Source organism: Pan paniscus, chromosome 8 (assembly GCF_029289425.2).
Source record: "Pan paniscus chromosome 8, NHGRI_mPanPan1-v2.0_pri, whole genome shotgun sequence".
NCBI lineage: Eukaryota > Metazoa > Chordata > Mammalia > Primates > Hominidae > Pan > Pan paniscus.
This window is the reverse complement of record NC_073257.2, coordinates 24,369,342-24,394,827: the sequence shown is the minus strand read 5'-3', so window position 1 is coordinate 24,394,827 and position 25,486 is coordinate 24,369,342. Positions and strand designations below refer to the sequence as shown.

General features: G+C 48.5%; 1 protein-coding gene across 1 annotated transcript in view; it reads right to left on the bottom strand.

The window, feature by feature from the left end:
- Positions 1 to 270: 270 nt before the first annotated feature.
- PROSER2 (proline and serine rich 2) overlaps positions 271 to 25,486 on the bottom strand; it is a 47,936-nt gene continuing 22,720 nt past the window's right edge. Inside the window, exons 2-4 of the mRNA XM_034929940.3 lie at positions 19,234 to 19,452; positions 4,347 to 4,599; positions 271 to 1,661 (exon numbers count right to left, since the gene is read on the bottom strand). Of these exons, the coding sequence (XP_034785831.1) occupies positions 745 to 1,661; positions 4,347 to 4,599; positions 19,234 to 19,371 (1,308 nt within the window). The 5' untranslated portion in view covers positions 19,372 to 19,452 and the 3' untranslated portion in view covers positions 271 to 744. The remainder of the gene's footprint in view (positions 1,662 to 4,346; positions 4,600 to 19,233; positions 19,453 to 25,486) is intronic.

Here is a 25,486-nt window from a genome sequence, read left to right as displayed (position 1 = left end):
ACAGGATACCTAGGCATGTATGTGTTGACACGTACGTATCTAAAAACATACACACACAAACACAGGCTCACGCACACGTCCCAGACCTCAGAGTCTGATGAGACTTGCTTTCTCAAAATTACCTTTCCATTTCACTCCCAAAACTCAATATCTAAAGGTTTCATTTCAGTTTTCAGTAAAAAACAAAACTGGGCAAACTAAAGTACGTCAAGAAGCAAAAGCAAAGTACCATGATGCCTCACCCTTCAAAAACAAAAGTATATTAAGACATTAAAAAATGAAACAAGCATTTTTTTTTTATTATTTTCTTAGAAAAGGCGGCGAGAATCCTGAGTGGAAGGGATCTGAACTTTCATGTCATGTACTTCGAGAAGAGGGTAGATGAGACTCAAGAATGATAATCAGACCAGTCCTGCTCCTCCCAACCCCCAAAAGATGGCATTTACACATCACGGAAACCTATGGGTCTAACAGGTTATTCTCTCTCTCAGTTCTTGGGAAAAGGGAGACAAGCCCTCGGCCAGATTCCTTTAGGGAAGAGTTCTCTGTGCCGGTGGCTGGAGCCTGCGGTGCGGACTCAGCCAGGAGGCCCCAGCCAGGCACCTCTAGACTCTGATGCGCCACAGAGGGCAGGGGCTCCCGCTGTCACTTCCATTTTAGGCCAAACAGCTCCTGGGTGCAGCGACTCTTTCACCTTCTCTTCAGGGTGGGGAGAAACAGGGTGGACCGGAGCCCGCGCGGCCCTCACGAACTCTCCCTGAGCAGCCCCAGCTTCCGCAGGGCCTCCCTGCGCGCCTCCTCCGAGGAGCCGCGGCCCGCGAACTGCACGGTGATGCCCTGGGGCCGGGGCAGGGAGTCTGCGCGGCGCCAGTCCTGGGCGCCGTTGGGCTGCCGGGGCCCGGGGAAGCTCTGGCGGGCCCGCGTGCTGGGCAGGGCCGGGCCAGGGCGGAAGCAGAGGGACTTCCCGGCGGGCGCGAAGGAGCTGGGTGCGCTCTTCAGGGCCTCGTGCGCACTTGGGAAGCCGTTGGCCAGCGCCGGGCCCCGCGGAGCCTGACCCCCTGCCCGGAGACTCTCAGCGGGGCCCGGCAGGCCCTGGCCACGTGCCACCCGCTCCGGGGAGGAGCCGCCCCCTGGGGCCCCCTCACCCGCGTCCCCCGCGGCGGGGAAGGCGCCGGCGTGGCCGTGGATGGTGGCCAACACCTGCGCCCTGCGCTCCTGTACGCTGACGGCCGCCCTGGACAGGGTCCTGCGGGGCTCCCAGGCCGCGCCGTTGGTGACGATGATGTTGCTGGGGAAGCGGGGTGCCTTGGGCTGCGCCGGGTGGCTGGGCCCCGGGCCAGAGTCTCCACTGCGGGGCCCCCGGGCGGCAGGTGTCCTCCACTCCCCGGGCCGGCCCTCCCTGGACGGGGAGGTGGGCGAGAGGGCTTCGTTCCCCGCCAACCTCTCGGAGATCTTCTGCGCCATAACGAGGGGCGTGGGAACAGAGCGCAGGAGTCTGGGGTGCTCCACCGGCGGGGAGGGGGCGCGCAGCTCCCTCCTGGAGGGATCGGGGGTGCTAGGCAGGGGTGGTGGCGCAGGAAGGGTCTCGGGAGCCGGGGGGTCCGGAGGTGGAGGAGTCTCAGCATCTTGTTTCCTGTGCTCCTTCCCAGCAGGTGCAGGCCCTGGAAGACGAGGGAGGAGCCTGTGAGCCACCGGCCCACGTGAAAGTAAATGCATGAAGTTCCCTCTCACTGAACTGAAAAGAGCCTCAACCTGGACCTGACACCAACTTCGCCGGTGCTGCCTGTGAGTCAACTCCTCTCTCCCTGTTCCCGGGACTAGGGAAGGAGAAGGTGGTATGTCATGCTCATGACCTCACGCTGATAAGGGACAAATCACGATAGCCCTGCAAGTCAGACAGTCCACACCTAGGAGACATTCCGTCCATGTGGGCTGCTGAGGCTCCAGCCCCTGAGGCTGGGACAGGACGCAAGTAGTGACCAACTCATCAGGGGAGTTTACAAAGGGGAAATTGAGGCTAGAAAGTGTGTGGCACACACCGACACCAGCAGGTCTTTCTGGATGAAGGACATGTAGCTGTGTCACTTTCCTCTATGACAGAGAATTTAACAGGCCTGCCTCTGAGTCCTTACATAGCATGTATCAGTCACAGATCACCTGGCACTGCTGTACTTATGCATCTGTCTCTCAATACAACACTGGGCCGGGCGCGGTGGCTCGCACCTGTAATCCCAGCACTTTGGGAGGTCGAGGCAGGTGGATCACTTGAGGCCAGAAGTTCAAGACCAGCCTGGCCAACGTGGTGAAACCTTGTCTCTACTAAAAATACAACAATTAGCTGGGCGTGGTGGCGTGTGCCTATAGTCCCAGCTACTCTGGAGGCTGAGGCAGGAGAATCACTTGAACCTGGGAGGCGGAGGTTGCAGTGAGCTGAGATGGCACCACTGCACTCCAGCCTGAGTGACACAGTGAGACTCTGTCTCAGAAAAAAACAAAACAAAACAAAAAACCTGAAATTCGTATCTTTTTATGTTCCTCTGTACTCTGTGGGCACTTAAAGTTGTTATGAATATGCCAGGTGTGGTGGCTCACACCTGTCCCAGCAATCTGGGAAGCTGAGGTGGGAGGATCACTTGAGCCCAAGAGTTCGAGACCAGCCTGGGCTGCATAGTGAGACCCCCATCACTACAAAAAAAAAATTAGCCAGGCATGGTGGCACATGCTTTTAGTGCCAGCTACTTGGGAGGCTGAGGTGGGAGGATCATCTGAACCCAGGAGTTGGAGGGTGCAGTGAGCCAGGACTGTGCCATTGCACTCCAGCCTGGGTGAGAGAGCGAGTTCCTGTCTCAGAAAAATGAAAAATTGTTATGAAAATATAATGTTAGAGAACAGATGGACAGGTGTAGCTGATTTTTCAAAGAGTGTTTTCCTTGGCATGACTACGTGATCTCACATTTTAAAAGAATCGGCTGGTTCAAATTACTTTTGGAACTCTATTTCGAAGCAGAAGTACAGTAAAAATGTACAGTACATTACTTCTCCTCTTTGAAGAGATGGCTGCAAACCAAGCTCCATATTTACATGGAATCCATAACCGTAGTATGTGAAGTTCTGAGTAATACATAGCCTTGCTTAAAAGACATACATGTGTACACACTTTATTTCTAGTGGCTCAAGACAAATGACAGTATTTTATCCTTACCAGGGCAAAAGTAATGTTTCCTCATCCCTTCCAATGTTAACCCCTTGGCCACATTTGTTTCCAGTATCCTTTCCAATCGGGGAAAAAAACTGGAAGATATTTCTCTCCGCCCATTTCCCTCCAGCTCAGGGATCCCCAACAACCCTGGTACTAGTCTGGCCTGTTAGGAACTGGGGCGCACAGCAGGACGTGAGTGGTGAGCGAGTGAAGCTTCATTTGTATCTACAGCCTCTACCCATGGCTCGCATTACCGAGCTCCACCTCCTGCCACGTCAGCAGTGGTATTAGATTCTCTTTCTTTTTTTGAGACAGGGTCTCGCTCTGCCACCCAGGCTGGAGTGCAGTAGCACGATTTCAGCTCACTGCAACCTCCACCTCCTAGGTTCAAGTGATTCTTGTGCCTCAGCCTCCAGACCAGCTGGGACTACAGGTGTGCGCCAGCTAATTTTTGTATTATTAGTAGAGATGAGATTTCACCCTGTTGGCCAGGCTGGTCTTGAACTCCTGGCCTCAAGTGATCCATGGCGCCCAGCCTGTAAAATAGAATAATTACCTGGAAGCCATTTCCAATTTTCTTTCTGTGCATGTATGCATTGTGTATTTAAAAAAATGTAAACTCCACTTATGTGCACAGTTCATTCTTTTTTTTTTTTTTTTTTGAGACGGAGTCTCACTCTGTCCCCCAGGCTGGCAGTGCAGTGGCACAATCTCAGCTCACTGCAAGCTCTGCCTCCCGGGTTCATGCCATTCTCCTGCCTCAGCCTCCTGAGTAGCTGGGACTACAGGCACCCGCCACCATGCCTGGCTAATTTTTTGTATTTTTTAGTAGAGACGGGGTTTCACTGTGTTAGCCAGGATGGTCTCGATCTCCTGACCTCATGATCCTCCACCTGCCTCAGCCTCCCAAAGTGCTGGGATTACAGGCTTGAGCCACCGCGCCCGGCCCATTCCATTCTTTATTCTAGTCCCTCTGGCATTTCCCTTTGCTGGATGATGAAACTGCCAAGGATTATTTTCCCCTATAAAAATCTGGTAAGACTCAACAACTTCTACTGGCAAACACAGGGGAACACAAAAGAAGTATCTCTGGGTCTCACAGACACCAGGAAACCACATCCCAGGGATGGCCTGTCTTCCCCCTCACCTGCTGCCTGGGTCCCCTCTGGAAGGCCCTCGGCTTCCCCGGCGCCAGGTGCTGGCTGCACTAAGTCGATGACATCTTCAGGCTCAGAGGGACTGGAGGTGCTCTCCTCCAGAGATGGGGAGCAGAGGCAGCACACTCCTCCATCGCACAGCACTGGCTCCTCAAAGTCCTCGTCTAGGGAGTCAATCGTCTCTTCAAAAAACAGGAGGACGTCCTTTTCCTCATGGGTGAGGTACTTCAGGCTCTCATCATCCTAGAGTACAGGGATTGGGAACAGAAGAGAGAAAACAAACACTGGCTTCACTAAAGAGACAAAAGCTGAAGCAAAGTTGGGACTGGTCCATAGCCCAGGGCGGAACTCACTGTGTCCCGAGAGTACCCTGCCACACAGTGCCTGCGTGTGCCTCTCCATCACCCAGACGGAAGAGAACGTGTTCCGAAAGGCAGAGCAAATAACAGAGCCTCAAAGCTGTTATAACGGGCCCTCGCCTTGGGGTTCCTAGCAAGTCAATGACAAAAAGCACCCTTTCGGGAGCACACTGGAGAGCTGCAGTCAGCCTACTGCTATCCGACACACTTGTTTTTCCATAATCACGGGAAACCTCTGCTTAAAGATGGTGGATTGAACTCACATATTTATCTCCTTTCTCACCAGAAACCTTACTAAAACGAAGGGATTTTTTTTTTAAGGCACAAATCACAACGACAAAATAACAGGAAGAGAGATGGTGGAGCACGCATCATCTTTGGGGAACTTGAAGAATCCAACAGCCAAAAGCAGGGCAGCCGGAGAGCAGGACAGGTGGAAACTGACTGAGAAGGCCCAGGAAAGCCAGTGACCCACCTGCTGCGTCCCGAAGAACTGCCCAGAAGCTCAGGCCCTGGAGGTGCTGAGTGGCTCTGGAAGTGTGGGCGAGGTGACGGTGAAGAGAGCTGAACTGTTTGAAAGTCTCTTTCAGAAGCAATGAGCTCATCCCGGCACAATACTCGCCAGTTACTCTCGAAAAAGGTGACAGAGGAACCCTGAAGTGGGGCCACGGAGCAAAGCTGACGGTGGAGTGCCGTGTTAACAGTGTGGGCTGTCAGTGCAGCCAAGTGACCGCCCTCCAGACGGAGGACTGTGCACGTCATCTCCGGGGAACCCGAGGAATCCAAGAGCCAAAAAAGGCTGATCCCCAGGGTTCCCCAGCAAGATCAATCCACAGGTAAAGATTACAGTCAACGAATCCCAGTGTAGAACTGTGCAGCAGTTTCTTACTGTCCTACTCTGGAGTATGCGCAGATATCTAATAACCACCGAGCGTTTGAGGAAAACTGTTAATGTGAAACAGCTATCAAAATCAAAGGATAAAAAAGCAACTTACAGGAAATGAACTATGTGGAGTGATGGAAAACTTCAAAAAGGCTATCATCAGTTGTCAGATAAGAGGGGATACTGAATCCATAAACAGCATGATTTTTTTTCTTTACAGGACAAAAGAAGACTTAGAAATAAATAAAAAATACTAACAGCACAAAAAAATGAAAAACTAAATAAAAGCCTAAAAGATAAAGTTGTAAAATCAGAAAACTATGAAAAAAAAGGATAAGAAAATCAAAGGATGGATCTGGGAGGGCCACTATGTGAATAATGAGAGTTCCAGAAAGAGAAATCAGAGAAAATGAGAGGAAGAAGTTATAAAATAAAATAATTCAGGGAAATGCCCCTAAACAGGAACACGTGAGTTTCCAAACTGAAAGGGGTCTTTAGTGTACAACCTAATGAATAAAAATCAAACAGACCCATGCCAAGGTATGCATCATTGTGACATTTCAGAATATTGAAAGCCAAGAAAAGATCTGGAAAGCTTCCCAGAGTGAAAAAGCAGGTCACATACAAAAGATCGGAAATCAGAGGCCAGGTGCGGTGGCTCATGCCTGTAATCCCAGTATTGTGGGAGGCTGAGGTGGGTGGATCACTCGAGCTCCAGAGTTCGAGCCCAGGCTGGCCAACATGGTAAAACCCTGTCTCTACTAAAGATACAAAAATTAGCCAGGCATGGTGGTGTGCACCTGTAATCCCAGCTACTTGGGAGGCCGAGGCAGGAGAATCACTTGAACCTGGGAGGCAGAGGTTGCAGTGAGCCAAGATTGCACCATTGCACTCCAGCCTGGGTGACAGAACAAGACTCTGTCTCAAAAAAAAAAAAAAAAGAAAAAAGAAAAAAATTCAGAAATCAGAATTTGATAACTGCCTAAGTTACGTAAGAGAATAATATCCTTGTTTTTAAAATGTACCTCAGTATTGAGGGGAGCATTATGTAGCAACTACATTCAAATGGTTCAGAAAAAATAAAGTGTGCGTGTGTTGTGTATATAGAGAGAGCACATGTTAAAATGTGGAAAAAATTTAAAAATTGGTGAATCTAATTAAAGTGTAGCTGGGAGTTCTCTGTACTATTCTTACAACTTCATTAAGTTTGAAATAACTTCCAAACAATTTAAACAAACAAAAGATCAGGAATCAGAAAACAGCAACAGACTTCTCAGCAGCAACACCAGAAGCCGGGAGACAATGGGGGCTCAAAACCCGGATAAATTGTGAACTAGGATCCTATACATAATCCGATTATTAATTAGAACTACGGAAGAATAAAGGTGTTTTTAAGTCATGGAAGGTCTTCAATCTGATCTCCCATGTCAGCCTGTCTGAGGAAGCCACTGCAGGGTAGTCAGGAAGGGTAGCTGTTCCTCTAAACACGGAGTAAACCCAGACAGAAGACACGGAGCCAGGTAACAGAAGCGTCCACATGAGAAAGCTGCAGGGAATCCCAGAATAACGAGGGCTCCCCAGGAAGCCACCTGTGCGCTCAGCAAGTAGTCTAGTTCACAACAAGCCCAACGGTGGCAAAGGAAACCATGCAAGCAAAACTGAAACCATGATCAACCACAGAAAAACTAATGTGAGAGAAAGCATTTATCTATCATCTGTGTACAGCAATATACACACCGACACCATAACAGAGTTGTCTCAGATTGAAATTGTGCATACTTAATACAGACACATGAAAAAAGACAAAGGATATATAGCAATATGTCAATAGTGGAGGTAAATAACAAATAGGTAGAGTTAAGAGCTGTTGCCTCCCATTGAGTAGGAAGTGGAGGTGGTACATGCGGACTGATGCTTTTATAAACCTTATAGACTATTTGACTCTATAATACTATGAGTGTGGACTCTGCTTCTGCTGTACTTTTTGTGTGTGTGTGTGGGGGGGATGGTTTCACTCCCGTTGCCAGGCTGTTGAGTGCAGTGGCGCGATCCTGACTCACTGTAACCTCTGCCCCCAGGGCTCAAGTGGTTCTCCTGCCTCAGCCTCCAGAGATGCTGGGACTACAGGTGCACGTCTGTGCCCTGCTAATGTATTTTTTTTTGTCTTATCAGAAGTGATTGAGAGCTGATCCATGTGGTGTAGTCTGATGCTTTCCACACTGTGATCTGAGAGGTATTCAAATGCCCACCTACCCAAAGCATCTAACTCCCAGGCCCATACAGAGCCTGTGGTCTACACAATTTCAGAGACTATAGTTGAAAGCATAGTACACTGTTGTTTTGGGGATGAAAACACAAGAACACATGCAAATTTCTCAAGCTAGCCTAGTCTTATTAGCTTAATCCTGAAAGAAGGATGTCTCAGGAAAAGGAGAGATACCTAGGCACGGGTTAGGTAGGCAGGCAGAACATTGCTAGGGAAGATAAGCAATGCGTACCTGTTGGATATAAACCTATGCACAATCGCCGGGTCTGAAGATGTGTGTCTGCTTGGGTGGGTGGACACAGCTTTCCGAAGTGGTTGTACTGACTGACACTTGCTTTCGGCAGGGCTGGTTGCTCTAGCGCCCTGAAGGAGAGGAATGCAGTCATATTTCACTGTGATTTTCAGTGTCATTTCCACGAAGACTAATGATGTTGAGCTTTTTTTTCTCCATAATACAGGTGAGTACTCCTCATCGGAAATGTTTGGGATAAGAAGTGTTCTGGATTTTTTCACATTTTGAAATATTTGCATATACATAATGAAATATTGATGTTTCGTATATGCCTTTTGTTGATTTTTTGGAGACCGTGTCTCACTCTGTTGCCCAGCCTACAGTGCAGTGGTACAATCACAGCTCACTGCAGCCTAGGTCTCCCCAGCTCAAGTGATCCTCCCACCTCAGCCTCCCCAGTGGCTGGAACTACAGGCAAACACTACCATACCCAGCTAATTTTTATATATTTTTTGTAGAGACAAAGTCTTGCTACATTGCCCAGGCTGATCTTGAACTCCTGGGCTCAGGCAGTCCTCTGGCCTCAGCTTCCCAAAGTGGTGTTATTGTAGGCATGAACCACTGTGCCCATTCTATAGTAAGTCTTGATATCTGGCAGAGTCCTCCGGTTTTGTTGGAGTTCTTAAAGTCTTCCTTAAGTCTGTTTAGCTTTCTTAGTCCTTTTTTATTTCCACATAAATTTTAGTATCAGTTTGTCAATTTCCATATTCACATAAACACACGCATGCCCCTGTGGTGACTTTAAGCGGGATTTGCATGAAAGTTTCTCAAATTGCAGAGAACTGATGTCTCTGCGATCTTTTCTTGACCCATGAATATGGCTCATGGCTTCATTTATTTAGATGTGTGGTTCTCAAAGTGTGGTGTTTGGACCAGAAGCAGCATCTGTGAACTTGTCAGAAACATTCTTGGGTCCGATCCCAGACCTGCCGCATTAGAAACTCTCAGGCGCTGGGCCTGTCAGTCTGTGTTGGACGCAGCCTCCAGGGAGTCTGATGCGCTGACAGTTTAGATGCACAGATCTGGCTCTTTAATTTCTCCCAATGATTTCTCATAGTTTCCAGTGTAGACATCTTGCACGTCTTCTGCCCTATGTCTTCCTAGGTATTTGCTATGGCTCCGCCTACCCTTCACAGTTAACTTTCCACCATTCTCTCCTTTATATTCCTCGGGAGGCATGGCCAACTCTTTGGTAAAGGGCCAGGTAGTAAATATTCTGGGCTATGCAGGCTTTAGGGTAGCAGCTTCTCAACTCTACCAAGGTAAGGAATGAGCCTCACTTTTGTTACACTGAATTGTATTTACAAAAGCACGGAGTGGGGGCAGCTACGGGCCACAGGCTATGGTTTGTCGCTTCTTGCTCCCTGCTCAAGTCCATCACTGGCTCTTCCTATGTCGGCTTCTAAGGCAGCAACACCCATCCGTGCACGGCTGCATCTCACCTACTTTCACGGCCGGATTTCAAACCTCAGCCCACCCCCACAGCATCCCCTGAATCACAGCCACACACATGCACCTGCTAAGCACACAATCCAGTACCACAGTATAAATCATGCTCCTGCTGTCTAGAGCTTACCACCCAACGAGGGCTTCAGATAAGATCAGCAACTGCCCTAGAGTGTGGAACTCCTATGACAAGGTGAGCCTGGGGTGTGATGGAAACACAGCGTGCATGGTTACCAAGCCACGCTTCCAGGGAAAGGGGTCTGTGTAGGAAAAACTTCAGAGAGGAAATGACATGTCAGTCAATAACCTGAAAGAACTGGATGAGAGTTAAGCAACAAGGAACAAGGCACAGTCATCCACACAGCATTTTGGAAAGATCATGTTGGTTATAGTACAGAAAATACTGAATATGGGAAATAATTTGTTATTATTTTTTAGGAGTCTTGCTCTGTTGCCCAGGCTGGAGTGCAGTGGCACAATCTCAGCTCACTGCAGCCTCCACCTCCCAGGTTCAAGCAATTCTGCCTCAGCCTCCAGGGTAGCTGGGACTACAGGTGCACGCCACCATGCCCGGCTAATTTTTGTATTTTTAGTAGAGATGGGATTTCGCCATGTTGGCCAGCCTGGTCTCGAACTCCTGACCTCAAGTGATTCACCCACCTTGGCCTCCCAAAGTGCTGGGATTACAAGCATGAGCCACCATGCCCGGCCTTGACCCAGCTGCATACTTGCTTTTGCTTTTGTTCTGTTGTTTCCCATCACACACTAACAAGCATCAACTGACCCTTGCTTGGATCCCCACACAGGCCTCATACATTTCATCCCAGACTTCCTCCGCTCACGGTCTCACCTCAGGGTTCTTTCTTCCTCTTCTTACTTATTATTTGTATAAAATGAGACAAAAATCCATTTTCTTTTTTTTTTGAGACGGAGTCTCGCTCTGTCACCCAGGCTGGAGTGCAGTGGCACGATCTTGGCTCACTGCAAGCTCCGCCTCCTGGGTTCAAGCAATTTTCTGCCTCAGGATCCAGAGTAGCTGGGATTACAGGCACCCGCCACCACGCCTGGCTAATTTTTGTATTTTTAGCAGAGACGGGGTTTCACCATGCTGGCCAGCCTGGTCTCAAACTCCTGACCTCGTGATCCACCCACCTTGGCCTCCCAAAGTGCTGGGATTACAGTTGTGAGCCACTGTGCCCAGCCCAAAAATCCATTTTCACTGAGCCAGTTGGTGAGCAGCTTCCCAGGTCCTGGAAGCCTGAGATTCTCACATCCTCAACCTACCCGAGCCCCTCTAGGGTGTGGGACTGGAGTGAGTGCTGGGCGCCTGGTGTGTATCCCAAGCATCTTCTCTGTAGTCAGTCTGGCCTTGTGCCCTGAGTCCCAAGGCAGGGCCAGCCATGCTGTGGGCTGTCTGCTGCCTAATCCTGGGGGACGAAGCCACCCTCCACAGTGAACCCAGATCTGCCTTCCCTGGGAGGGGAGGAGAGGCAGAAGCAGAGAGCGCCGGTGGGGAAGGGATCAGGGCCTCAGGGTCAGAAAAGAGGCTTGTGGCCCTTGGCAGGGAGAATCTGTCTACCCCTCCCTCGGGAGATGCCCAAAAGAAAGAGATGGCCTGGGGGAGCAGGTCATGGCGGTGAGGGCAGGGGCAGGGATGGGCAGTGACTGCAAATGGGCCATGATTTCTTTTCAGGAGAGGAAAACATTCTAAAATGGACTGTGGGGATGTAAGTACACTAAATGCCATTGAATGTATACTTTACACGGGTGAACTGTATGCTATGTGACTTGTATCCCGATAAAGCTGTTATAGTAAAAAATCCAAAAGCACGAGGCATCGCCTGGTGGTCCGTGGAGGCGGGAGAGAGCTGGAGCCCGCAGTGGAGGCTCCTGCAGGGCTGGGTGCTGTTGGAAGAGGTGTTTGCTAATGATTCAGGTCCCTAGGAACTATGTAGATAGGAAATGAGAAGCAAAAATAGCCACTTTCTTGGGCAAGGGTGAGTTGGAGAAAGCGTTAAGTTTGTCCCTATTAGTTAGAAAGGTAGAAGGCGGCGGACAGCAGAAAAGAAAATTCCCTTCTCACAAATTTTTTTTTTTTTTTTTTTTTTTTTGAGACACAGTCTCACTGTGTCTCCCAGCTTGGAGTGCAGTGGTGTGATCTTGGCTCACTGCAACCTCCGCCTCCTGGTTCATGTAATTCCCCCACCTCAGCCTCCCGAATCGCTGGGATTACAGGCTGCACCACCACACTCGGCCTTTTTTGTTTTTTGGTATTTTTAGCAGAGATATGGGGTTTCACCGTTTTGGCCAAGCTGGTCTCAAGCTCCTGACCTCAAATGATCTACCCGCCTCAGCCTCCCAAAGTGCTGGGATTACAGGCATGAGCCACCATGCTTGGCCCAAATGATGTTTTTTAATGTACCAGTTTGGATTGTGGAGTAAATGGCAGTTCTTTAAGGATACACATCTTCAGATGTTAAAAGAACAGGCTAGAAAACCATCCCTCCTTTTTTTTTTTTTTTTTTTTTTTGAGACAGAGTCTCGCTTTGTTGCCAGGCTGGAGTGCAGTCATACAATCTCGGCTCACTGCAACCTCCACCTCCTGGGTTCAAGCGATTCTCCTGCCTCAGCTTCCTGAGTAGCTGGGACTATAGGCACCTGCCAACACGCCCAGCTAACTTGTTTATTTTTAGTAGAGATGGGGTTTCACCATATTGGCCAGGCTGGTCTCGAACTCCTGACCTTGTGATCTACCCGCCTCGGCCTCCCAAAGTGCTGGGATTATAGGCGTGAGCTACTGTGCCGGGCCCATCCCTCACATATTCTATCCTACCATGCTGACTTCAAGAAATGACAAGTCTCTGAAGGAAATATTGCTTTGCTTCAAGAATGTGAGCAATGTATTTTTACCCTAATATATGATATGATTTTGAAGAGAGAATTTCTAGGGCATTCAAACCAGAAAACTCAAAATGCTGAACATACAAAGGTAATTATAATGCACCAGAACAAGCCCCCACGTAGAGAACAAAGTCCCAGTCTAGCCGATCTCTGTTGACTCCTGCACAGAGATGGCAGAAAAAAGGTCTATCCAAGCCCCATTCAAGCTCTGAGGGCAGCAGCCCAATAAAAAGCTAGATGACAACTTTTTAAAAAACTGCAACAGGTCGAGAAGTCCTAGCTATTCCTATACCAGCACAGATTAGAATCAAATCTTTGGTTGGTTGAACAAAAATGCTGAGAAGGCTTAAAATACGTGTACTGAAGTAACCCCTACCTAAAAAACAGCTGAATTGGCCAGGCGTGGTGGCTCACGCCTGTAATCCTAGCACTCTGAGAGGCCGAATCACTAGAGGCCAGGAGTTTGAGACCAGCCTGGCCAACATGGTGAAACCCCGTTTCTACTAAAAATACAAAAAAAAATTAGCCAGGCGTGGTGGCACCCACCTGTAATCCCAGCTACTTGGGAGGCTAAAGTAGGAGAATTGCTGGAACCCAGGAGGCAGAGGTTGCACTGAGCTGAGATTGTGCCATTGCATTCCAGCTCTGGGCAACAGAGCAAGACTTCATCTTGGGGGAAAAAAAAAAAAAGAAATTTAGTTTAACTGCAGACTAAGACAATTGTGGCAACTCCCTGTGAGGGATTAAAAAAATGTGAAGCAGCAGAACTCATCTCTAGTCTAGACCAAAAAAAAAAAAAAAAAAAATCATAAAAAAGCTGCTGATGGCTAAGAAAATGTCTGGAGATGAGCCAGGTGTCTCTGAACCCCCGTGTCCTCAGTTGGCAGCCTGGGCTAGCTGGTACCGAGGTATTAGGCAGAGTGTGATGTGGTGTCTTCTTACAAACACCACAGTTAGCTCTCTGACATTCGAGCAATGCTTTATTGATTTAATAATCCAACCTGATGAGAGACCCCCTCGGAGCTGAAACAGAATAGGGGCAGAGAGAAGAAAATGCAGGCAGCCCCTTCCTGCTCAGCTTGAGTGCTGCGCCCACTTCGGCAACCTCGGAAGAGAGACTGTAAGTGCAGGTGGAGCGTCCCACAGTTTCGGGACAAAGGTTTAATTATGGTTTCTTTTTTTTTTTTTAGATGGAGTCTCCATCTGTTGCCCAGGCTGGAGTGCAGTGGTGCGATCTCGGCTCACTGCAACCTCCGCCACCTGGGTTCAAGTGATTTTCCTGCCTCAGCCTCCGGAGCAGCTGGGATTACAGGCACGCGTCACCACACCTGGCTAATTTTTGTATTTTTCGTAGAGACGGAGTTTCACCATGTTGGCCAGGCTGGTCTCCAAATCCTGACCTCAGATGATCCACCCACCTGGGACTCCCAAAGTGCTGGGATGACAGACAGGCGTGAGCCACTGCACCCGGCCAATAATGGTTATTTCTAGCTAGATACTACTGTCACGTTTCAAGATGGCTCACTTAAACCTGTACTTCTGGCAGGAAAGAGACCCAAACCCATGAAGAATGAGATACGTGTACAGTTTTGATTATAAAACCAAAGAATAATGGCTTCACAAGATGACGGCTGGGCTCCTGGGCTGCCTTCAGTGTCTTTAAACAGGTAATACAGATCTTGCTTTCTTCTCTCTCTCTCTCTCACAGAGAGATCTTGACTGAGACAGACACACCCCAAGTGTGCAGCATTTAAGGCGCTCCGAGACCCTCATGAGCTTGGGTCCTCCATGGCTGCCTCGCCACTATATGGTGAGTTCCTAAAAGGGGGCAAACTGAGTCTTGTCCCATCACCTCTCAGTTCTTATATGCAGTAGGCATTTATGAAATGTTGACTGAATTGGCCTTTTAGAAAAGCTGCTGAGTTATGTTTTAAAGCAGCTGTTTGACCAGGACCATTTGGATTCCAGCTGGGTGAGAAGGCAGCATGAAAGGGCGGGGTTATGGCTGATGGGGTGGCTCCTCCCTCGAGGCTTCTCCGGTTCAGTGTCCCCTCCTGAAGTCACAGAGCAAATAGCACATCGGATTTCTAGCACACTCCTCAGACTTTGCTCTGGCCTGGCCACGTGGGAAGTCCCCCAGTGCTTGCCATGCCTTCTTAGTCCATGAGCCATGTGTGGGGCCAAAGGTGTCAAGTGCTCTGGAGGAACAGGGTGGCTCAGGAGCTGCCGGCTGCCTGGTCACAGACCGCTGTGTGACTTCAGGGCCACAGCACTTACGGGCGTAGGGAGAGGGGGATTCGAGACAGTTCATCAAATATTAAATCCTAAAAACTCATTCATAAATTTGGATCACTGTTTTTGCCCAAGCCAGAGGTAAAAACAAATAACAGGTAGACTTGGGATGTCCCCAGCCACCCTCACAAAAGCAGCCATGCTGTTCCAGCTCCGCTCCTTGAGAACCATGCGAGTGGAGAGCTCTCCGCCCTTTCCGAGCAGCCAAATCCTATTTTCTTCTAGAGGAAGCTTCGGGATGTGTGAAGGCAGACCCGACTTCAGGACCTCATTCAGAGCGAGAGCCTGGGAACACTGGTGTGAGGCAGCACCGTGCCCTCGCCGTGCACCCAGGGGGTTTTGTGAGACGAGGTGAGCCCTGGAGACACAGGCCTTAGAGGGTGACGTTGGTAACCAAACACCCAGAGCCGCCTGCAGCAGCCATGGAGAGGAGAGCTGTCACATATGGACGTCTCAAGCCCTTCTCGGGCCTTTTATTTTGTGCCTGCATCACCTCTCGAGGTAGTAAGCTCCACAAGGACACTCCCGACGTTGTCAGGAAGCACCGCCTTGCACACACATCAAAGCTGCCCTCTTATGTTTCAAATGAAAAGACATAATTCAAGGGATGCCTTTGTAGCCACATATTCTAGGATTTGGACAACTCATTCTAGTTCTACCTATACCTTTCATTAAAAAATGTTCACAGGCAGGATTCTTTACCAAAAAAATGCACACACACAACTAGCCTCTTGAGAAATAAAAACTTCATGTTCACTGCCCTCTTAGAACAGCCTCAGTCATAATTGTGGCCATACAGATAGCGTCAACAATCCTACTTAAGTGGCTATTTTAACTTTAAAAAATATTTGAGATCATCTTCTAGAATTTATGTATTTGTTTTGTGTGGAAATAGGGGTCTTGCTATGTTGCCCAGGCTGGCCTTTAACTCCTAGGCTGAAGTGATCCTCCTGCCTCAGGCCTCCCAAGTAGCTTGGACTACAGTTGTGCGTCACCAAACCTGGACACTTTTTAAATTTTTAACTTGCACTGGCTCAGGAGAAAAGTTTCTAATGAGCAAAGATCTGTTATATACCAGGTGACACTCCAACTAGCACTTAAAACTTTAGGGTACTCTCAATTAAAATCAGGTGTTCATCTTTTATCTTCTTTTTTCGTTTTTTTTTTTTGAGACGGGGTCTTGCTCTGTCACCCAGGATGGAGTGCAGTGGCGCGATCTCGGCTCACTGCAAGCTCTGCCTCCCGGGTTCACACCATTCTCCTGGCTCAGCCTCCCCAGTAGCTGGGACTACAGGCGCCCGCCAACACGCCCAGCTAATTTTTTGTATTTTTAGTAGAGACGGGGTTTCACCGTCTTAGCCAGGATGGTCTCGATCTCCTGACCTCGTGATCCGCCTGCCTTGGCCTCCCAAAGTGCTGGGATTACAGGCGTGAGCCACCGCACCTGGCCTTATCTTAAGAATAATGTTTGCTTAAAAAAAAAAAAAAAAAACCTCTATAAATGGGAACGAGGTTTTCTTTCTTAAGAAACCCACAGCCTAACTAGGTTATGCTTTACTTAAAGAGCCTTCTAAGAGGTGCATTTACATATCGTACAACCTAGAGGCCTAAAAACGCTGTTGACTAATCTTTCATGACCTTGGGAATTAAAGGACACCGCTTAATTGAAGAGACTGCTACGGTTGATTTTTGTTTTAAAGAGAAAAGTCACATAAAAAAAAAAGACCTGATGAGTTAGAATAAAACTTATAGCTACACTCAGAATTTACACTTCCAAAAAAGTGGAGTATGACGTTTAAAGACGCTGTAATGCTGTGATAGGGACTGGCTGCTAAGTGCGGCTCTGTGAAAATCAAGTGTCATGTGACTGTTTAAAAAACTTTAGTAGGAAAAATACAAAAATTAGTCGGGGATGGTGACACATGCCTGTAATCCCAGCTACTCGGGAGGCTGAGGCAGGGGAATCACTTGAAACCAGGAGGCAGAGGTTGAAAAAAAAAAAAAAATTTCAGCAGGCTGGGCATGGTGGCTCATGCCTATAATCCCAGCACTTGGGAAGGCTAAGGCAGGAGGATTGCTTGAGGCCAGGAATTCTAAACCAGCCTGTTCAACATAGCAAGACCTCATCTCTACAAAAAAATTTAACAAATTAGCCAGGTGTGGTGCTGCTGCAACCGTTATCCCAGCTACTTGGGAGGTTGAGGCAGGAGGCTCACTTGAGCCTAGGAGGTCACGGCTGCAGTAAGCTATGATTGTGCCACTGCCCTCCAGCCTGGGTGACAGAGCAAGACCTTGTCTTAAACAAAAACAACAAAAAACCACTTTAGTTGTCATTTAAAGTTAAATGCCATATTTTCTCATTTTGCTAGTTCTAAAGGAAAGTACACAACTGTGAAATAATAAGATGACAAGTAAACTTAGCTCAATAACTGTCCCTGGAGGAAAATGCCTGAAAACAGTTAACAGGCCTGAGGGGAAGGCAAGGAAACGCGACCAGAACATTCCTCCAACATCAGGAGGAGAACAGGTCTAAGGCTGGATATGCAGCAGAATTCTGTGATCCCAAACAGATACCATGTAGACGTAACTTAATTATGGGCATCCTATGAGTGGGCTTTACAATGCTGTTTCCATTATTCTACCCTATGATATACAGGGACAGGCACGGCAGGGAACAGACAGAAACATCACATATACCACGGGAGTGCTACTGGATGATTTACCGGATAGGAAAGAACTGGGTAGAACAGGAATCCTTTAATTTAAAATCAAACTCATGCCCATAAAACTGGTAGAATTAAGAAATGTGTGCAATAGGAGGAAGGAATGTTCCCTTTTACCACCTCACCTTTAGCGATCAAAGAAAAAATAATTTAAACGTCTACGGAGAAGAGAAGGAGATGGAAGGAGGAGCATGAATCCAAACAAGATGGTGGCGGCAGGATGAAGGGGAATGGCGCCCCACCTGGACACTAACAGGACACCAGGGAAGGAGAAGCTGGCACCAGCGCTGCTTGGGTGCTGGGCATTTCTTTTGAGACGGAGTCTCGTTCTGTCACCCAGCCTGGAGTGCTGTGGTGCGATCTCAGCTCACTACAACCTCCGCCTCCTGGTTCAAGTGATTGTCCTGCCTCAGCCTCCCAAGTAGCTGGGATTACAGGTGCCCGCCACCACGCCCGGCTAATTTTTGTATTTTTAGTAGAGACGGGGTTTCGCCATGTTGGCCAGGCTGTTCTCAAACTCCTGACCTCAGGTTATCCACCTGCCTTGGCCTCCCAAAGAGCTGGGATTACAGGCGTGAGCCACTGTGCCCGGCCAATTAAATAATATTTATCGCATATTACCATAATGGTTTTAAAAAAGAAAATAGGCAAGTGGGGGTCTAGAAAATTCTGTCATTACTAATAACTACCCCATACCATGTATATCTAGCTTCAGCGTAACTGAGGCTAATTTTATGGCTCAGTGTATCTGAGGGAAACTGGCGTTCCCACTGGAAGGAGAGGACCTGAGAGGTGCCCCCAGTGGTTCCTAGTGAGGCCCAGGGAACCATTTCTCTCCTGTGCTCCTCCCTCTAGGAGTGAGTGTCATGGTCTCCCCTCTCCTGAAAGATGAATGTCCTCACCGGGGAAGGTACGAGATCCTCTTAACTTCACAAACTCTTTTTGTAAAGTTCCCAAAGCTATGCAAGGGTCTGGATTCTGAGAAGGATACAAAAGCATCTTTACTTGCACAGGAGTGAAACATCAGCTTGAGTGGCCGGGCGCGGTGGCTCAAACCTATAATCCCAGCACTTTGGGAGGCCTGGCGAGGTGGCTCACGCCTATAATCCCAGCACTTTGGGAGGCCGGGCGCGGTGGCTCCCGCCTATAATCCCAGCACTTTGGGAAGCTGAGGTGGGCGGAGTTCGAGATCAGCCTGGCCAACATGGTGAAACCCTGTTTCTACTAAAAATACAAAAAAAAATTAGCCGGGTGTGGTGGCACGGGCCTGTAATCCCAGTACTTGGGAGACTGAGGCAGGAGAACTGCTTGAAGTTGGGAGGCGGAGGTTGCAGTGAGCCAAGATCGCGCCACTGGAGGACAGAGTGAGACTCTGTCTCAAAAAAAAAAGAGTCAACTGTGTTTATCGTGTGAGCTCTTCAGCAGCGCTCCTGCCTGGGTTGGTTTCTGCCCCGGGCCTGGTCCTGTCTAGGTCTAAGCAGCCATGAGTTACTGGCCACAGCGAGGGATTTGCTCCATGGCTATGGGTAATGCTCTGTATTTGTGCAAAATTTAAGATGATTAAAAATAAAGAACCACTTCACAAAGAAGTATTCCAGAACATCAAGCTAGTTGACCCAAAAAGATCTGCTAAAATATTCCTTCAAGGGAGAGGGATTGAGGCAAAATCCACTGACCCAGGCACAGGAAAGCATGAAAGAAAAACTGTCACTCACCAAAGTGAAGCTTCTGGAGCGACAGCTGCTGCTTCGACTCTCCAGGCTGCCGCCTCTGCTGAAGGCTCGGAGCCTGCAGCTGGGGGACGTGTCCGAGTTCATGTCAGATGCGTCTGATTTCCGGTGGGTTACAGGCATCTCCACAGAGTCCTCAGGGCCGCCTCGATCACAGGAAGCAGGGCAGGAGCCAGCAGCCCATTCTACGGCAACAGCTCACTCCTAGAGACACCAAACACGAATGACAATGGTCAGTAAGCCGAGACTGTAAAACGCCTCAATCCCTCAAAAACATGGCTTAGATTCATCTCCACTCTCAGACTCGACCATTAGGGTAAAGACGATTGGGAAACGCTAAGTCAACCGGTTTGAGGATGCTGACTGCCATGTCTCCTTTATATTGTTAACCATTCTGAACACATAAGAATAATTTTTAAAAGTTTGTTGTTGTTTTTTTTTTCAGAGATAGAGTCTTGCTATGTTGTCCAGGCTGGCACTGAACTCTTGGGCTCCAACGATCCTCCTGCCCCGGCCTCCTGAGTAGCTGGGATTATAGGCACAAGTCACCATGCCCAGCCGGAATAATCTGAAGGAAAGATGGGTATATTCAAGATGACTTTGCTGCTGGAAATATGACAGAATAATGTGGTATCTTCCTCTGCACTTCCAAGCTCTTTCACACTCAGGCTCTTCCTGGCTTTTCTGCCTCAGACACCATAAACTGTGGTTGCTTCTCCAGCTCTGTTACAGTTCAGACTTGAGGGGAGGTGACAAGAGCTAACATGTTACCATGGGGAGCCTGGCTGACATCTCCGAAACTGAAGACTCTATGGAAGCCTCATGCTATTGCAATGTGTACATCAAAAGTAAAGTACCCCAGGTTAAAACTATGAGGAAGTTGCCATCTTTACTTCCAGGAGCAAAGACACTGAAACTGTCCCCTGTAAGCCCCTTAATTTCATACAGTCTTCTGACTGCCCCCCCCCCCCAACCCTGGCTACTTTTTTTTGAAACAAGGTCTCACTCTGTCATCCAGGCTGGAGTGCAGTGGCAAAATCACAATACCCTGCAGCCTTGACCTCATGGGCTCAAGCAGTCCTCCCACCTCAGCCTCCTGGGTAGCTGGGACTACAGGCTTGCACTACCACACCCAGCTTATTTTTTGTAGAGACAGAGTTTCGTCATGTTGCCCAGGCTGGTCTCAGGAGTCACTCCTGAGCTCAAGTGATCCGCCTGCCTTGGCCTCCCAAAGTGTTGGGATTACAGGCGTGAGCCACTATGTCTGGTCCTCTGACCCTTTTAGCAGGAAATCCAGCCCAGCCCCTGAACGGCATGTTAGACAGTTCAACAAAGCCTTCTAGAAGACCAAAGAAGACTCATAGGAATAAGCCTCTTGCTGATTAATGGAAACATGACCATTTGTGGAGAAAGTGCAATCTGCATTGAACACCTTTAGGGGAACCTGTCATTTAAGACTTCAAGCATTACCATGAAAACTTCCTCTGAAAAACCTTACAGACATCTCTGTAAAACAGATTTAAAAAGAAACACATTTCTGCTCAATCGGTACACATCAAATGGTGATTTAAGAGCAAGGCTAGGAAACCAGAAGATGATATGCATATACATAAAGTTGCCACTATTCCAAATAGTAAAATAAAGACAAAGTCAATGGTCCTAGGAGAGCTGGTGGGTTGTGGAGCCAGGAGAGAAAGGCAGCTCCCTTCACCTTCCCTGTACATTCCAGGAGGCCCTAGAATGACCTAGATGGTGTTACGCACAAAGCCCTCCTTTTCCCATCCCGCCATCATCTCAGGAGCAAATGGCCACACTCGGGTATACGGAGCAGCTCAAGCAACCAGGTCTTCCCGCCATTCCCCTGAAAGGGCTGGTTTTGCCAAACGCCAGAGCCACATTGTGTTAATCAGCGCCCATCCCTAGACACAGGGGCTTGCAGCCTCGTCACACAAATGAGCCATGGAGATGTTTCCGACTCCTCCCCTCCCTGCCACTCACAAGCAGCCAGCTGCCGAGCCCTGCAGACTCTTCCTTTACGACGTCAGTTGTATCCACTTCCCTTCTGGTCCCACACCCAAGTTCAGGACCATTTTAGCACGTGCCTACATTATTGCCACAGCCATTGTCTTCATCTGTTTTGTGTTGCTGTACAAGAAACAAACTTATTTGGCTTGTGGTTTGGGAGGTTGGGAAATCCAAGATCCAGGGCCACATCTGCTGAAGGCCTTCCTGCTGTACCGTAACATAACGGGAGGCATCACTGGCGAGAGAGAGAGAGCACAAGAAAGGGCCAAACTCGCTTTTATAGTGAACCCACTCCTGCAATAACAATGTTAAAATGCTAACCACCTCTTCCTGTCCCTGCCCCTCAACATGGCCATGCTGGGGATTAAGTGTCCAACACATGAGCTTTGGGATACATGTTCCAACTACAGCCGCCACCTGCTGTCCTCCTTGCCTTCTCCCTCTTCTCTACACTTCTGCCGGATTCTCTAGTTGGATTAATCTTGAAACATCACTTAATTGTTACCACTCTCCCAAAAGCAGTCAATTTTAACCCATTCCCAACAGGCTTGAGAATAAAAGTTTCAGCCATTCAGTCATCACCTGCTTCCATCTGAACCCCATCTTCCTTTCTAGCCTAAGCATATTCTTTGATGCTTACTATTTTCCTACCTCACCTTGGGGAGATTCCAGGTACTAGAGAAAGGCGGATGAGTCAGAGGCTTCCCTTCCAGAGAGGAGCCCATCTATGCACTGATGCTTAACCCAGGCAATGGATCAGAAGCTCTTTGGGACTCAGACCTAGACCTACAGAATATATTTATGGGGGTAAAGGCTGGGAGTGTGCGTGTTTTTAAGGAGTTCCACAAGTGATTCTGCCACATAGCACCAACTGTAAGGGAAGACAGATATGTAACAATGTTCAGTGCCATTACAGGGAGTCCAGGAGGGCCCACCATGGCCCTAAGATTTAAGGAGAAAGCTAGTTAAACTCTTTGTTTTTTTGTTTTTTTTTTTTTGAGACGGAGTTTTGCTGTGCCGCCCAGGCTGGAGTGCAATGTTGCAATCTCGGCTTACCGCAACTTCCGCCTCCTGGGTTCAAGTGATTCTCCTGCCTCAGCCTCCCGAGTAGCTGGGATTACAGGTGCCCGCCATCATGCCTGGCTAATTTTTGGATTTTTTTTTTTTGAGATGGAGTCTCACTCTGTTGCCCAGGCTGGAGTGCAGTGGCACGATCTCAGCTCACTGCAACCTCCACCTCCCAGGTTGAAGCGATTCTCCTGCCTCAGCCTCCCAAGTAGCTGGGACTACAGGCATGAGCCACCACGCCCAGCTAATTTTTGTATTTTTAGTATAGACGGGGTTTCACCATGTTGGCCAGGATGGTCTTGATCTCTTGACCTTGTGATCCGCCCGCCTCGGCCTCCCAAAGTGCTGGGATTACAGGCGTGAGCCACCACACCTAGCTCGTTAAACAAACTCTTGAAACACCACTTCAACGTCACCCACTCCCATGGGCATTCCTAACAGAAAAAAGAATCAACAAAGATGTGGAAATGTAAGCCTGTTTGAAAAATGGCGAGTGCTCAGGATAAAGCAGTGAACTCAGCTCAAGCACAAGATACAACACGGGTTGCAAAACAGGTAGAGGGAGGTGCAAACTGCGGGGATGAGGTCAGCTGGACCTCAGTACAAGCAGCTTTGATTTCTGAACTTTGCCGACAGGTAGGGGGGCACCAAGGGAGGTTTACGCCCTGCAGAGGGACAGGACCCACTTACAGTTTAGAAAGACGACTCTGGCCATGGTCTGAAGGGTGGGCAGAACCAAGAGAAGGCCCTGAAAGCAGTGAGGCTAACTGAACACCACACATTTGGCTTTAAAAAGCAAGGGAAAGAACAGAGTGGGGGGCCAGGCACGGTGGCTCACGCCTGTAACCCCTGCACTTTGGGAGGCCAAGGTGGGTGGATCACCTGAGGTCAGGAGTTCGAGACCAGCCTGGCCAACATGGCGAAACCCCGTCTCTACTAAAAATATAAAAATTAGCCGGGCGTGGTGGCAGGTGCCTGTAATTCCAGCTACTTGGGAGGCTGAGGCAGAAGAATTGCTTGAACCCAGGAGGCAAAGGTTGCAGTGAGCTGATATCATGCCACTGCACTCCAGCCTGGGCAGCAGAGTGAGACTCTGTCTCAAAATACAAAACAAACAAACAAAAACAAAACAAAACAAAAACAAACCAGAGTGGGGCACACTCCCACTTTGACAGGGAAACAAAATATGTCTGTGAATGGTTTTATGCGCAAACAACCTCTGAAAAGATACACAAGGAAAATGACCATGGCTGACTCTGGGAAGAGAAATGGGTGAAGACGAGGATGGAGGGACACGCACTCTTACCAAATGATCTCCTTATCTTTGGAATGCTGCACATCTTAACTATTCAATAGATTATTTAAGAGGTAATAAAAACCGTTATCAAGTTATTTTATCAGTTCACAAAAGAGACGATGAAGATGTGAAAACTGTGGTGGCTGTCAGGTAAGAAGAGAAAAGCTGTGAGATCAAAGAGAAAGAATCCACGAAGTTTTAGTGGCTGACGTAAGGGAAGAAAACATTTCAACAGTGAGAGAAGTAACAGAAGCCACAGAAATTCAAAACAGTATAAGGGCTGGGCACGGTGGCTCACGCCTGTAATCCCAGCACTTTGGGAGGCCGAGGTGGGTGGATCACTTGAGGTCAGGAGATTGAGACCAGCCTGGCCAACATAGTGAAACCCCATCTCTAATGAAAACACAAAAAATTAGCCAGGCGTGGTGGCAGGCACCTGTAATCCCCGCTACTCGGGAGACAGGCAGGAGAATTGTTTGAATATGGGAGGTGGAGGTTGCAGTGAGCAGAGATTGCGCCATTGCACTCCAGCCTGGGTGACAGAGCAAGACTCCGTCTCAAAACAACAACAGCAACAAAACAAAACAACAAAACAGAATAAGGACTAAAAACCAGCCACTGACTCCATCAACTAAGGTGACCTTGTGAAGGCGGGTTAGAAATCACACTGCAGTGGGCTGCGCTGGGAACAGCAATCCTGGAAGCAGATGGTTAGTGGTTTTTGAATTTGGGGTGAAAAGAGTAACAGAAAAGAGAGATGAGGCAATAGCTGTAGAGGAAAATGGGGTTGAAGAAAAGCATTTTGGATTCATATATACACATATATTTATGTTTTTCTTTTTTTTCTTTAAGAATAGGAGACACTTGAGCCTAGTCATGAGCTATGGGAAAAAGTTGGAGAAAAGAGAAGGTAAAACCCTGGACAGGCTGGGAGTGGTGGCTCACGCCTGTAACCCCAACACTTTGGGAGGCCGAGGTGGGAGGATTGCTTCAGGCCAGGAGTTCAAGACCAACCCGGGCAACATAGAGATGCCCCCCGACCCCACCCCAACTCTACCAAAAATAGCAAAATCAGCCAGGCGTGGTGGTGCGTGCCTGTAGTCTCGTGAGGTGGGTGGATGGCTGGAGCCCAGGAATCTGAGGCTGCAGTGAGCTATGATTATACAACTGCACTCCGGCCTGCGTGACAGAGCTGGCCATCTCTAAAACAAACAAACAAACAAAACCCAAACCAAATCCCAGAAACTTTCCACTCTGGCAGTTAGACAGACTCCATGGCCTGGCCGGCCTGTTCAAAGCTGTTTCAGCGCTGGATGAAATATAAAACACCTGTGACTCCCTGCATCCAGCGACAGGCAGGAGGAAATGCTATCGACCTAAAAAATAAGCAGAGTAATGTGAAAAACAACCAAATACAACTTTTTATGAAGAAAAAATTGATAACAAAGAAAAAACTCGACAGATGGCATAAACAGAAGATCAAATTAGAGAGAGAATGACAGAAAGAAAAATGATCTGAAGAAACCTATCATTTGTCCAGATTGTAGCACAGAGAGATGTGAAAACCAATGAGAGGTTAAGAGACCCAACACAGGTTGAGAAAGTTTATGTCTATGTCTAAGGTTTGTGTTTAACTGGAGTTTCTCAGAGGGGAGGAGAGCTGATGTGGCAGAAGTAATGTTCAAGGCCGGGCATGGTGGCTCGCACCTGTAATCCCAGCACTTTGGGAGGCCGAGGCAGGTGAATCACTTGAGGTCAGGAGTTCGAGACCAGCCTGGCCAACATGGTAAAACCCCGTCTCTACTAAAAATACAAAAATGAGCCGGGCGTGGTGGGTCACACCTATAA